We start from the raw sequence: 16576 nt of genomic DNA, 5'->3' as shown, positions 1-16576 counted from the left end.
TGTTCAAGATCTGTTCAGGACCTGTTCAAGAGCTGTTCAAGATCTAATCGAATGCTGTTCGAATGGTGGCTAGAGATAAAATGAGCAGAATAAACCATAGAATTTCATAGACATTGATATTGTGATAATGAACATTTTTATATCAGTACCACAATCCTTCTGTACCGAAAAATTACAAGAGTTGGTTAAAAGACACAAATTAGCTCATAATTCGAGTCTAAAAGACATCCTAATTCTTCTTCTTTTTCTTCTTCTTCTTCTTCTCCTTCTTCTTCTTTTTATGTAGACATGACTGTCTGTTTTTCAATGTGCCTCCAGTAAGTGGTCTTTCCATTGTTTTCGTGGTCTTCCTACTGATCGTCTTCCTATTGAAGAACCGTCTCTTGCCGTCTTTACTACTCTATTTGTTGTCATTCGGTTTATATGATCGTTGCATTCTGCTCTACTATTTTTAACCCAATCGTTGATGTTCTCCACCTTGTATGATGTATCTGTCCTTCCAGCTCTGTCCCAGAGTGTGTTATCATCAATTTTACTAAGTGTTTTCATCAATTTTACTAAGTGTTTTCATCTCTGCTGCTTCTAACATCCTTTTTATCCTCTCTGTGTTAGGTCGTGTTTCTGCAGCGTATGTCATTATTGGTCTGATGACTGCTTTGTAAATTCTGCCGTTCATTTCTTTTTATATTATTTTTATTTTTCCATATTGTTTTATTGAGGCAACCTGCGGCTCTGTTTGCTCTATTCACTTGATCTTCCACTTCAATTTCGAGCTTTCCGTGGCTAGTTGTTCACTTGTTCTATTATCTGAGTTTCAAGCTCCAATTTACATCTTGTTAAATTTGCTGTTATCACCATGCATTTTGTCTTTTTTGGAAAAATGAACATGTTAAATTTTCTGACGGTAATATTCAATGGGTGAGCATACGTTATAAATCATCTTCACTTTGAAAAAGTTGTATGGCGTCGTCTGCATAGCAGATTATTTTAAGTTGTTTTTCTCCCATTTGGTATCCTTTTTAGTTCTTACTTTTTTTTATTATTTCGTCCATAATCAGGTTTAGCAATGAGGACTCAGGGAATCTCCGTGTCTTATCGCATTACCAGCTTTAATAGGGCCATATAGTTCTTCTTCTACTTCTTTTATTGTGTTGTTTTGGTAGATATTTTCGATCGTTTTGATTATTCCTAAACGTATCTCTCTTGCGTACAATAGGTGGATAACGTCCTGTAATTTGACCCGGCCAAATGCCTTCTTAAGGTCCACAAAACATAGATATGCCGGTTTGTTGTATTCTAATCATTTCTCTTTCACTTGCCTCATTATAAATATAGCGTCGGTGCATGATCTTCTCCACCTAAAACCTTGTTGTGCTTCTGCTAGTATTATAATGTTTTAGTGTTATGTTTAATAAATTAATTCCTCTGTAATTTTCCGGGTCCGATTTGTCTCCTTTGTTGAAGAGAAGTATTAGGATGTTTGATCCCCATTCTTGAGGAATTCGGTTTTGTTCTATTATTTTTTGGATTCGTTGTGGTAGTTGTTTCTTTTGATCTGGTCCTCCGTACTTTAGAAGTTCGTTCGGTATTCCGCACTCTCCTGGTGATTTTCTATTTTTCAATTTCCTGAATACTTTCTTTACCTCTTACTCCTTAATATTTATTCCTTTGTTTGCCGTCACCTCTGGTATTCCCTAATTATTAAATGTCAAAATTCGTATCCACAATAAGAGCGTAAATGAAAGGATTCCGTTTTAGCTATTATGTAGTGGTCATAAATACATAACTGTAGGAATGGGCAGTTATCGATTTATTTTTCGATGTGCAGCAAAACCTCCGTTTTAATTTTTTTAATAATTTAATATTCTGCTCCATGGCAATTGTATTCCACTTTGTTATTTAATGCATTTATGAATAAATTTCACACTAACAGCCATTAATTTAAATAGAGGTAAAATATTATTAAAATATATAATTACTGAAAAGTACACTAACCGTTATATACAGATATAAAATGTCAAATGCAGTTGTGCAGTTGTTAAGTAATAAAATATTTGTATGCTGCACATAATAGAAATTATTAATAGCATTGGGCATTATTTAAAAAAAAAATCATTATATTTTTTGATAAATAATAATAGTCTATTATTGTTTATAAGATCTTCAAAAATTATTATTTCATTTCTTTGTATTCATTTCTCTGTATTCTGTTAATTGCTCCTGGGCGACTATTATCAACATCTGAATTTCCCCTTCCGGTTGGCTTATGTCTTTAGCGGAAACTGATATAATATGTTGTTTACTGTTTTCCATAGTCAACGTCGTTTTCAGAGTTTTGTGGCTAATATATTACATATTACATATCTTTAATGTCGTTTTTAAAATTTTCATGCAATAAAGAACTCACTCCTAAGCTTACATAATCTCCTTTGTCCTTTCGGCTGTAAATGAAGAGGATATTTTGATGTTCCTTGTCCCTTCTTTAGAGTTTGCGAGAGTGCGCGTATATTGATTTTGTAAGTGGTCATTTCTTGAGGTATATATACAGAGACTTTTGTCATCTTTCTATTTAAAAACCTGTAAGATTTTATTTGTGGTTAGGAATGTTTAATATTATGATAGTGACATAAAATGTGATTTCTTTAATTTTAGGTAAAATTTTTGTAAATAATGTAAATAGAACATGTTTTAATAAAGCTTTAATTTCAGTAACTCAGTTGTGTTACTAATCGTTAAAACATTATATATATATATATATATATATATATATATATATATATATATATATTATAGTAGTTGATTTAAAGCCAGGATTTTCCCATTTTTTTCTTCGTCCAGTAGTGTCCTTTTCGGAGTTTTCTTAGGTCTATCTTCTTTCTGTCGACCTTTAGGATTGTGTGACCGAGTCATCACCATTTTCTTAACCTTATTTGCTTTATGTATTTTTCTTGGTTGGTGTGGTTCCATAAATTTTCATTGGAGATTCGATTAACCCAAATTATGCGAAGGATTTTTCGTAAAACTCTATTGGTGAAAACTTGTAATTGGTTTACAAAGAGTGCTGATATCTTCGACGTTTCGCAGTCATATGGTACTAGTAAATATTTTAAATTTAAGTTGGTTCTTAAATTTGTAATACCGCTCACTAATAAAATTTCAATATCATAAAGTGGTTTCAAGTATCTAAAAATATTAAATGTTAAATGAAAATGTTAAAATATCGTTTTTTTTCAGGATTTAAATATGCCAGAATGCATAGATATAAGAGTAACCAAAACTGCATTATGATTATTTCCAATTCACTCGTAATTCCAAATGCAATACTAGATACTCTAAGGCCCCAAGTTGGGCGCCAGTTGCTATGTTAACCAAAATTTACTTTACTTAAATTTTGAACTATTTTACTTATCACAGAAACTTAAAAACAATTAACAAATCTTATAAATTAATCTATCAGGATTCTTCGTGCTTTATATTTTTGTATTGCAGTTAGATGTATACAAGCCAATTCGAAATAAAAAAAAAACAAATGTCAAAACAATTTATTGACATATAAAAAAAATATAGAACATACAAGAAGCAAAAATTTACACTGAATAGAATAATGCTTTGACAAATTCAAAGAAAAATATATTCCTAATAATTATCTGCTCAGATCAAAAAACTACGTAATGGCAGTATTATTGGCAATACTTTAAATAATAAACTACTAATGGTTCCGTGTTGCAAGAAAAATGGATACTTGCACACGGAAAACTGACTTTGTAGCCCAAATCGAAGACTCCAGTAGTTTTTTATGAATAGTTCCTTTCGACATAAAATAAAAATCAACTTCCCAATTAAAAACAGTAAATTTCTGGTCTCTGATCAAAAAATAAGTTTTCTTCCAAAATTTGTTCGAAATATATCGAATGAAGACCACAATCATTTCTCCTTCAGACCAAATTCTGGATCATAAAATTCTCAAGCCAAGTCAAAAAAGAAAACCACTTAACAGCGTATCTCGAGCTCAGCTACCTTCACTCACACTTTTTCTTTGTAATCAATTAAATTAACTTTTTTAAAAGCTGCTTTTTCACTACTTCTAGACTTTGACAAATGAGTTTGAGTTCTTCAAACCTTCTTTCTAAGTTGATCTCTTTTCTTGGTTTCTTTATTTTTATCTTTTCGCTTCTCTCCTCCGAAAATAATCCTCCTGGCCAATCCGCTTCTTCAATTTTCGTCAAGGCATACTCTTTCTTTCTACCTTTAAATTGTCTTCTTGTGAAACTTGTGGAAGTTCCACTAGTGTTCCTGCTGAGAAGTTAAATAACTCGAAACACGTGTAGAACAATGATAGAATTTGAATTGAAATGAAATTCAATCTTTTACTTTTATATATATATATATATATATATATATATATATATATATATATATATATATATATATATATATATATTTATATATATATATATACATATATAGAACAGATTTGAGTTGTGTATATATATATATATATATATATACAACTAAAATCTGTTTCGAGTAAAGAAATGATTTCTCTCGAAAATTTAACCGATGTCCTCGTTTTTGGGTGTATCCGATTATCCCGTTTGACCACATAACTAAATTAATACCTTTGTAAGCTTATGCATGAGTGACTATTCATTAATTAAAACCGTTTATCATTGATCTCTCGGTTGTGAATTTCCCTCTTTCAGCCTATTGGTAGTGAACAGGGTGATGATGCAAGCTTTTTGCGTTAGGAGCATTGCAGTATTCTGTACAAATCTAAATAAATTGGTGAATTCTTCTATTACTTAACTTGTTTACCGTCGAAAGTTTCAATTTCGAACGATAACAAAAATAATTTGCTTATTCCCTATCTTAAAAAACTGGGCCATTATTTTCTACTTATAATTAATGCATTTATTTAAATACACTGCTGAACACAAACTCTTATATTTTTAACTTAACTTCTGGTTCTCTTCTCAAAATACAAAACGATTTTCGAAGCCAAAATCCAAATGTCAAAAAAACGTATTTGTAACTGCAATTGTCGTTAATTCCAATTAACTACAATTAGTCATCACTTTCAACGGAGAGCACTATAGGTCGATGATTGCAACTTCTTTAGGTCTCAATTGGATAATATGCCACATTGGACATTCTACACTGGTGATGAATATCAAGTGTATTTTGAATTTTGTGTTATCGTTCCTTATACATATCTTCTTCTTACTCCTTTATCTTTTAATTGATCTACGTCAAATTTTCTCTGCGCTTTTCCTCTTTCATTCTTCATTGTTTTTATTTAACCTTTTTTTATTCACTATCATATGGTCCGAATTGATGTTGGCCTCTCTGTGAGATCTAACGTCATTGATCGATAGTATGTGTGTCTTTTTAATCAGTACATGGCCTATTTGATTTCCCTCCAGACTTCCTGGTCTCATCTCTGTTATTTTGTGTATGTCTTTGTGTTTATATCTCGTGCTACTTATGTCCATGTTTAATGCCGCTGCTAAATTACATAGTCCTTCTCCATTATTGTTTGTTGTGTCATGTATTGAGTTTGCACTTGCAACCTCTCTGCAGCAGTTTTCTTTGCCTATTTGGACGTTGAAATCTCCTATAAGGATTAATATATCTTCTCCTGGGATTTTCTCTGCATTTTCTCTTAGTGTTTTATAGAACTGATGTTTTGTCAAGTCATCACTGTTTTCTGTGAGTGCATAGATATTTATTATGGACAACTTATTCGGTTTGCTGTTTACTCTTATGTATGATATTCTTTCACTTATGGGTTTAAATTCCACAACTTTAAGTCTTATTTCTCCTATCACCATAAAAGCCGTTCCTTCATATCCCCGTTTTTCTTCGCCTGCATACCATACTGTATAATTTTCCTTTTGCAGTTTTCCATGTCCCTTCCTCTGGTTTCCCGAATTCCTACAGTATCTATCTTGTATTGTTTTAACTGTGTCGCTAGTTCTTCCATTTTTGCTGTTTCCAGCAGCCTCCTCGCGTCTTCAGTCTTCACTTATAATAGAAGCAAATAAAAACGATCCACTTAAAAGTACCATTATTGAATTTAGAAAACAGTACAGGAAAGTCATCAGATATGCTAAAATTAGTGCAAACGATATATTTTTTTAAAAGTCTGGTATATCCCTACAAGCTATGTGAAAACTTGTTAATGGTAACAAACATAAAAATAATGCCACTGACAATTCTAAACTCAAGGCAGATAGTTCTAATAACCGCTTCTGCTCAACTGCTGAGAGAGCAATACATGAACTTGAGGTTTCTCAGATAACTCTTGATAACTACTTGCAGTGTATACTGCAGAAAAATATCCTATGTTTGAGATTTTAGCCAAAGAACTTTAGTGATGTTGGCTTAGTTATTTCAAAAATAAAAAATAGTAACAGCAAAGATCCTGATGGATTTAACACAAAAACTATTATTAAATTATTATTAAAAACATGTTTTATCAATAAACTTTAATATAGCAGAAGATATTAGTTTTGGCAATGAAAGTTTTATATTTCAACAAAACGGTGTATCGTGACACACGGAGAAAACATTAAAAATTGGATTTAAGAACTGAAATGTGCAGAAAGTTAAAGATTGCGACCGTCGCCAAGCCCGGACTTAAATGTTCGTCAGCATCTGGTCTCAGTAATAAAATAAAATATCAAACAAATGTGAACCTATCTAACTTCTGAAGATACAATGCTTTAGTATAATACATGCCAAAACATAAATAATTTTATAGCCTCAAGAGTCGTGTCCATTTAAAATATGATCTGTTAGAAGTATTTTATTTAATTTATTTATTGTTGGTACATTTGCTATATTTTTTTTTCTGAAAAATGGCTTTGGCAGCGCCAGTGAGCCAGACTTGTTTTGCTATATTTGTGTTAATAGATTATAATAATTTATGTACAATAAAATACTAAGCAGACTACCCTGCTATACTCCCAAAGCCGCGACAGCGGTATAAAACGGGAGACTATTATAAAATACTAAGTAAATGTTCAACCGTATAGTTAAAAGTTAAAAGACTATTATTATTTTTTCTTTATTTTTTCTATTGATAGGATCTGGAATAGACAAATAAGATTATTAAAAGATCTCGTTCCAAATTTACCCATATTTGTATTGTTAACTCTATCTTTGAGTGCCATTTTAGGTGTACATCAATTATCTAATAACTAAATAGATTGCGGTCCCCAATAAAAAAAAATGGTTCAAACCCACTATTGGGAGTCGTTAACCACTAAAGACCATCTGTCTTCAGTAAACTATGAACTGAGATGAACTCGGGGAGATCGAAGTATTTAAAAATTTGAGTGGCAAAATAGACTTTTATTAGGTATTTTTGTTAGGTACTTGGGTGAAACAGGTTATCTTCGTGGTTAAGTTTTGCGTTAATTTAACATAATTATACCCCGACGAAATTAATAGCATGGGAACTTGAAAAACGACACTAACATAAAGTATTTTATTGGTCATTTACTTATGGTTTGCGTTATTTATGCCACTGTTTGTTGTAACTTGCGACACCAATTGAATAATCTGTACCAATATTCAACAAAATGGGTAATTTACAATATAATTCACTCAGGACTTAGACATAAGATACATATTGACCTTTAAATGATTGCTAAAAATTCATAAACTCAATACACAACAAATTCTGAGATAAACGTAACAGACAAAGAACTACGAATAACAATTAAATAAAGAAAAACAGTCTATAAGGGACGTATGTATTGGAATCATTAACAAAAACTAATAATAGCATAAAACAGAAGAAAAGCGTTCTCAACAATCATCAATGTATCCTCGATTTATTATTGTCTTACTAATATTGGTATTTTTTCTATTTATTTCCTCTTTTAATATGGGTAAAGACGGGATACCAAACGAACTACTGAAATATTGTGGAGCAGCAATGACAGAACAATTAACAACATTAATTAATAAAATGATATAACAACATTAACAACATTAATTAATAAAATTATAAAACAGAATAAAATACCGGAATAATGGAGAACGATCAAACTAAGGCTTCTTTCAGACAGACGACATTTTGTCGTTGTCGTGCAGTGTCGTGTCGTGAAAAAAAGTTTGGCTTCTTTCACACGGACGACATTTTGTCGTTGTCCTCCTAAGGTACGGACGACCAGATCTGGCCAAACAACTACTAAAACTAATTCAAAAAATAATGGAACAAAACAGAATTCCTCAAGAATGGAGATCAAGCATCCTAATACCTCTCTTCAAAAAGGGAGACAAATCGGACCCGGAAAATTACAGAGGAATTAATTTATTAAACACAACACTCAAATTAACAACCAAAGTGATAACAAATAAATTGAATGAAATGATAACACTAGCAGAAGAACAACAATGTTTTAGGTCGGGAAGATCATGCACCGACGCTATATTTATAATGAGGCAAGTGCAAGAGAAGTCATTAGAATACAACAAACCGGCATATCTATGTTTCGTGGACCTTAAAAAGGCATTTGACCGGGTCAACTTAAAAGACGTTATCCACTTACTGAATGACATACCTCTAGAAATATCTACCAAAACAACACAATAAAAGTAAAACTAGAAGAAGAACTAACCGACCTTATTGAAGCTGGCAATGGAATAAGACAGGGAGATTCCCTGAGTCCTCTATTGTTCAACCTGATTATGGATGAAATAATAAAAAAAGTAAGAACTAAAAAAGGATACCAAATGGGAGAAAAACAACTTAAAATAATCTGCTATGCAGACGACGCAATACTACTCTCTCAAAGTGACGATGATTTACAACGTATGCTGCACCAATTTAATATAACCAACAGAAAATTTAACATGTTACTTTCCCGAACAAAGACAAAATGCATGGTTATAACAGCAAATTTACTAAGATGTAAATTGGAGCTGGAAACTCAGATAATAGAACAAGTGATGGAGTTTAAATATCTAGGCATCACATTATTTAGCTACGGAAAGCTTGAAACCGAAGTGGAAGATCAAGTGAATAGAGCAAACAGATCTGCAGGCTGTCTAAACGAAACGATATGGAGAAATAAAAATATCGGGAAAGAAACTAAAGGCAGAATTTACAAAACAGTCATCAGACCAATAATGACATACGCGGCAGAAACAAGACCTGACACAGAGAGGACAAAAAAGGACAAAATACTCTGTTACGCAGACGACGCAATATTGGTAGTCCAAGATGAAGATATTCTGCAAAGACTGGTCCACAGGTTTAACGTAAGAGCAAAAGAATTTAATATGACAATCTCATCTCAGAAAACTCAAACAATAGTAGTCACCAAAGAAAAAACCAGATGTAAATTAGAAATTTATGGCATCAGTATTGAACAAGTAATGGAATAAAATAGTTGGGAATTACACTGTCCAGCAATGAAGATATGGACAAAAAATTGAGAGATCAAGTACAAAAAGCAAATAGACTGGCAGGATGCCTTAATAACACTATATGGCGAAACGGACACATTAACACTGAGATGAAGTCAAGAATTTATAAAGCCAGTGTAAGACCAATAACGACATCTGCCTCAGAAACCAGACCCGACACAGCCACAACGCAAAGGCTACTAGAAACGGCAGAGATGAGAGTACTGAGAACAATTACAGGAAATACGCTGAAATGAATGAAGACAAAATAGAAAAAAATAATGGAATAAGCAACCACATAAGCAGAATGGAGGAATCGGAGCAATGGCAGGAGAAGTATCGGACGACGGCGCAAAAGATGGAGTGGCAACATTTCATAAAGGTATTAATTAATAAACGGAATTGCTTATAAAGAGGAAGATGAAGAATATGGGTAACCAGATGCTACTACATTCTGCCGAGGAATTTGCGAACCTAGAACGCAACTCAAAATATAAACAATATCACTAGGCGAACTGTGCCGCACATTCAGAGCTTCATATCTTGCAATCACACTCACAAAAGTTTTTATATGAAAATTTTATATGCGAAAAAATTGAAAATCAGCACCTTTATCAATCGGGTTACAAAACTTGTTGGTTGGAGCGTCTATATTTGTTGATAGTACATAGTTTCTCCTTACCTTTTGCACAGTGGCGTACCTAGAATTTTCCTGTGGGGGGCCTTTTGGTTGGGCACCGAAATTTTTGTATGCTACCTCCACCATTTTAAGTACTTAAAATTTGTGAGTAACAGTGTCGGAATGGTGCCCTGGGGGGGTTTTAACCCCCAAAACCCCCCTGGGTGCGCCACTGCTTTTGCATCATTATGCTGGTTGACGAATATATAGTCAACAAGAAAAGGGATGCAATCGTGTATATTGCTAAAATTATTATCAAATCTAAACGTACATTACAAATTGATTTGCCGATTAAGTTGAGTTATTATATGTGGATCATTTAGTTTTATAATTATAATATATAAATATTTGTATTAACTGCTACCAAATACATGTATATTTTAAACGAATCTAATGGTCCGCTACCACACTGGAGGCCCATCCCTTTTTCTTTTTTCTTATTTGGCACAAAACCAAACGATCGAGATTCTTTTAAAGAGAAACCGATATCCAGCTATTCGAGAGAAATACAAAAACTTTTATTCTTTGTTTCAGACGGAGACCTGTATACAGGAACTGTGGCCGATTTCAGCGGCATGGACCCTATTATCTACAGGGAACCGCTACAAACAGAACAATATGACTCGATGAGTCTCAACGGTAAGTTTTTCTTTTATTTCGTTTTTTCTGGATTATTTGTTCACTGAATTGTCGCCTTGAAACTGCGGAAATCCTGGAAATACTTTTCGTTTTTGGTGCATACTTTTATAGAAATGTACAACTAAGTCCCGACGTTTCATTGGTTTTATTCGGTTTAATAAAAGTTTCACAGTATCCTAAAAAGTATATGCAAAAAACTTTTAAGTATAATGATTGATATGTTAATTTATTTGTTGGTACTATAACTAAATTCAAACGAAAAGGTTGTGCTGTATTTCTAATATATAAAAAACAACAAATTTTTGTAACATGAATAATTACGAGTCTAACTCAAAAATTTTTGCTTTTTATATACTAAGTGACTGACAATCTTCGGGGTCAGGGTAAAAGATTAAAGTCAACAGTGACTCTCGCAATGTGTCTCCTTAAGTTATCCTGCTGAAAAATTGGATATTGGAGTTGTTGAAGGAAGGGTATGGGAAGAGGTGTCAGAATGTCTTCTACGTATCGTTAAGCATTCATATTCTTTCTGACGAATATTAAAGGGTGACCTTAAACAATAAGCGATAGCACCCTATACCATAACCCCAACAGTGCAGTGCACGTACCATTCCACAAAAAAACTGTGGATTTTTGTCTTTCGCCATGTCGTCTTCTGACCCTCGCTCGGCCATCTTGCATTCCTACAATATCAATTTTAACAGAATAGAGATTATCACTAAAAACAACCCTATTCCATTCCTAATCCCAATCCAATCGTTCTCTGCATGATTCAAGACGATTACGTCGATGGTTAGGGGTAAGAGGTAGCAACCAGTGTGGTCGAAATGAAAAAAGGCCAAAACTGCTGATTCGACGATAAATTGTTTGCATCCAGTTGGCCTTACATGTTCTCTAAACCATTGATTTGCAACATGCCTAGTAGGGGAAAAACGGTCTCTTAGAGCCATCAACATTAAACGACGATCTTGGCGCTGCCCGTGCCCAATACATCTAAACACAGTATCTAACCTTCGAATACAAAGTCTGGCTTTTCTTACGCCAACTATCCGCCTCCTATCATATTCTGCCAGTTAATGGAAAATGGTGTTAAAAGTTAAAATTTTTGTTAGCAAACTTAGAAAAAAAATTAATAAAAAAGTAATTGAAAAATAAAAATAAATTAATATTCTTCGGAAGAATATCAGCTGTAATAAAGAGATATATAGGATTAGAAAATCAATTTTAAAACTAAATCAAGTGTTTTAACAATACAACTTGCGCGGCACATTCAGATCTATAGCCTACCCTTAACCCTTCCATAGTTGAGATATAAGTTTAGTGAATGATAAATGAAATTTCGAATTTCAAAAGCATTCCGAAGGATTCCAGAAAACTTTTCATTTGACTTATTCACCTCCATGGGACTTTGATAACGAGTTGATTAATGGTTTTCTGTCTCTTTTCCACAGCTCCGGATTTCGTCGGATCTATGACCCAAGGGGACTTCGTTTACTTCTTCTTCAGGGAAACAGCAGTCGAATACATCAATTGTGGCAAGGTACGTATTCATTGGCGCGGAGGCGACAAAATTATTTAAACTTCTATTCTGATAGAAAGGTCAATTATATCACAATTACTTTTATACACTGATTTTTGATGGTAAATAGTATAAAAAATATATTTCCAATAGTAAATCTCATATTACATAGTATACTACATATACAGGGTTGGCCGCAAGGCCAAACTGCGGCTCACGAGCTATTTAAAGGAATATTTGTGGCTTCCAATAAATGTACTCGAGTGCCTTTTCATGTGTTTTAAAAGTGTATTTTAAATTACTGACAATAAATATGAAAGTTGTTGCGAAAAGTGTAACGTTGTGTTGTAACAAATTTTCTTTCCGTTTAAGTTAAGAATGATATTAAACACTTTAGCTAATTGTTGTATTTTAAGGTAGCTGTAAGAGAATGTTTACCACAGTGGCTACTCCATTCTTGTAATTCTAGTGATAGTCTATTCATTCGCTCACAATTCTCGCGCGGTAATATCAAGATTTGAGAAAAAATTAGATTTCGACCAACCGAGAGAGCAGGCAGGATTCCGATCCAATTATGGTACCAACGATCACCTCCATACAGTAAAGACACTGTGTAGAATACAACAAACCTCTTGCCCTCACTTTCATAGATTTTCATAAAGCGTTCGACACGATCGAAATAGACCGCCTTATAGAAGAAATGAATGGCAGCAGGATTGACCATAGGTATAGTGAACTTGTTTACAATATTTACAAAAATGCCACTATTACTGTTAAGATACCCGATAAAACCCGACCAATAAAAATAAAACGTGGGATAAGACGAGGAGATACATTGTCACCGAAATTATTCATAGCGGCATTAGAGTATGCCTTTAAGATGGTAAATTGGGACCACAGAGGAGTAACACTAGACGGCAAAAAGCTTAACCATCTCCGTTTTGCAGATGACATTGTCCTTATCACAGGTTAAATGAATTGGACTTTGCATGTTCGAAGGTGGACCTCAGAATAAACTTGACCAAAACTAAGTTTATGACAAATATGGTCCCCAATAACCATTTAACTATCCAAGACAAAGTGGTAGAACTGGTGGAGAAATATACGTATTGGGTCATGAACTAAGAATCAGCAGGGATAACCAAACATGAGAAATCAAAACCCTCAAAGAACAGTATTTGACCAATGCATATTACCAGTCATGACCTATGGGGTGGAAATTATGACTTTGATGAAGACTACGGCTTCGAAATTGAGAGTGACACAGAGACGAATGGAACGGTCTATGTTGAGAGTGACGTTGCGGGACCGAATAAGAAACGAAGATCTGCGAAGAAGGGCGAGTATTGTTGATGTTGTGGAACGCAAATGGAATGTGGAACTGAAATGGAACTGGGAAGGCTATGTAGCGAGAATGCATGACTCACGATGGACGAGCAAAATTACAAATTGGAGGCCAAGAGCAGACAAACGTAGTAGAGGAAGACCACCTACACGTTGGGCTGACGACATCAGGCGTATCAACAAAAATTGGCAACAAAGAGCACAAAATCGCAAAGAATGGAGGAGTTTAAGAGAAACCTATGTCCAGCAGTGGACGTGATAAATGAAGGCTGGGTGATAATGATAATGAATGACGGGCATTATGTAACGGGAAATATGTAAACTATAGCACCAACAAATTGCATTATTATTGGCTCTATGACACCGTCACGATATCTTACAGCCAACATTGTTTCCTTATTAATTAAAATTTCTAAGTCAGCGCAGATACAAATTGATGCGCTTCCAAAGAGAGTGGTTGAACCCAATAAATGTTCATTATTTCGTTGTTCTCCTTCTTTCCAGACCAATATTCTACTGTCAGACGTATATAAACGGAATCTTGATTCGTCAGAAAAGAGGCAATGTCTGCAGTCTCCAATGTGGAACCCCCCCTGACTGTGTTTCGTTGCTCTGTCGTCAATCATGCTCGTGTAGCGCGCTTTCTTGTCTCGAATGAGATGCATGCAACTGTTTTCTGATAGTATGATTAGAAATCACCTTTCCAGTAGCTTACCTGAACAAGTTATTACTGTTGACGCTGTGTATGTGTTGTTTCTTCTTGCCGTGAGAACTACTAAACGATCTTGAGCATAAGTTGTAGCTCTTTCCCGTTCTTCCCCATATGTATTTGCTGCACGTATATATATATATATATATATATATATATATATATATATATATATATATATATATATATATATATATACATATAAGAGTAAGAAAAAAGAAGTACTTGTGACTCGTTTGGAAAAAATATATAAATGTTTTGGATGGGTTGGAGTCAATAAAAGGGCTATTGGTTAACTATTTATTATCTCGAGCTTTCAATTGTGTTTACAATTATTATCAAGAGCTGCTAAAAAAGACAAAATATCTTACCAAGTTGAAATAGAAAGAAAAAAAAAATTTTTTGTTAACTCACCAAATAAAATTAGTTTGGTTAATAAAATTGCTGCTAACATATTTCAAAAAGAATTACTATAAAAATGTCTTATCTAATAAATGTTTCTCTGGAATTTTAATGATTTTGAAAAAATTTTTCTTAACACAAAAACAATTGAATTTATAAATAAGTTAGAATAGCGACCAATTACAATTACAACATTGATTAACTCTATACAACGGACAACTTTACACAACGGACAACTCTACACAACGGCCAACTCTATACAACGGACAACTCTATACAACGGACAACTCTATACAACGGACAACTCTGCGCAACGGACAATTATTTTCCCGTTGGTGTCCGTTATGTAGAAGTTTCACTGTACTAAACTAAGTTATATTAGCACAAAAATGATGTAAGTCGCTAAAACTTATACGATAATATATTCTAAACCAATTTTTTATTTCCTGGAAAACCAAAGAAAGAAAAAGTAGTACCGGCTATCAATTGTGTTCAGGGCTGTAGTTATCATAATTTAAATTGGGATATTTTTTAAGACAAAATTACGAAAAATAAAAATATCTTATTCAATTGTTGAGCAGTGTATAATATGTTCTTAAAATCCATTGTTCCAATCGAAAACGTAGATCTGGGAGTTATCCAAATTATGGTATCAAGCGGCTCTATATATGTAAGTTAAAATACTCGTATAGGTAGCTTTTATTTTGGTTCGTATCAAAGTTTAAATTTCACAATACTTTTTTACTTTTGGCAAATATCACCGAATTATGTCATATGCCAACATTTCTACATGCTCTGGAGAAAAGAGAATTTTACGAACAATTGCATGGCTGTAGTAAAAAAATGTATTCACGTTAAACATTGAGTATTGCATGTTCAACAACGAAGTTCGACAAAAAAAACCATGTTTCTATTTCTGTCGAATCATATATGTTCGTTGAATGGCTGTAGCATAAAAGCTACTTGCAACGGACAATGCGCTTCAGATTGATGGTCAATTCATTGAATATAGATTCGTGGATATCACGAAGTGCTTAAAAAACTGCAGTCGGTAAGTAATTAGTCCTATTTCAATATTCTACTACATTCTTTAAACAAAAAAATCAAGATATCTTAGCTAGTCTAATGATTCAAAATTTCATCACCTATGCAAAAACATATTCGATTTATATCATAAAGATATCAATATTCGATTTAAAATAATTGATGGCAAAAAAGATATAAAACTAGTAACTAAACTAAACTAGTTTCCAAGGACAAGTTCGACAAATACACTGCGGCACTGCGCGTCATTAAAAAGAGGCCACCTAGAATTTTATCAAGATCAAAAAATTTTAAGTTTATGCAATTTATTTTATTGTAAATAAACTCCCACAATGCAGAAACACTTTTAGGCACTGCCATTGGATGCCGACAGACCATTTAATGGTAATGGATTAGCAAAATAGTACGACTTCGAAGAATATGCGTGTTGTTTGGAATATGGCTGTTCTGTTTTTCAAAAACCTTTCATTCGTGTACAGTTGTTCAAAGAGTGCACTTGTGCAATTTTAAATTTAAAAACTATGACTGAGAGATTTGCTAGATCTGTTCAAATTTTTACTTTGATTGATAATGAAATGAGTCAAAGAGAAGTGGCCAGACAGCACGGAGTCAGTCGTTGTATGGTCTAAACAACAAAGCAACGATTCGTAGAGACTGGATCTCACGAACGGCGACCAGGATCAGGCGCGAGAAGAATCACGACGGCCAAGAAAAGACCTTCCTTACAACGCACTTCTTTGCAAAATCGGTTCTTTACGGCCAGAGCAATCCCAAACCGTTTTCAAAATGCTCACGGATGAACATTAAGCACTTCTACAGT

General features: G+C 33.5%; 1 protein-coding gene across 3 annotated transcripts in view; it reads left to right on the top strand.

The window, feature by feature from the left end:
- The window catches only part of Sema1a (semaphorin 1a), a 483245-nt gene that overhangs the window by 370516 nt on the left and 96153 nt on the right, over nucleotides 1-16576 (top strand). For all 3 annotated transcript variants that reach the window (XM_072541281.1, XM_072541280.1, XM_072541279.1), the window contains exons 4-5: nucleotides 10634-10738; nucleotides 12190-12278. In XM_072541281.1, coding sequence (XP_072397382.1) covers nucleotides 10634-10738; nucleotides 12190-12278 — 194 coding nt within the window. The remainder of the gene's footprint in view (nucleotides 1-10633; nucleotides 10739-12189; nucleotides 12279-16576) is intronic.

This window comes from Diabrotica undecimpunctata, chromosome 8, assembly GCF_040954645.1.
Source record: "Diabrotica undecimpunctata isolate CICGRU chromosome 8, icDiaUnde3, whole genome shotgun sequence".
Lineage (NCBI taxonomy): Eukaryota > Metazoa > Arthropoda > Insecta > Coleoptera > Chrysomelidae > Diabrotica > Diabrotica undecimpunctata.
Note: the sequence above shows the minus strand (reverse complement) of the source record. Positions and strands in the feature narration are given on the sequence as shown.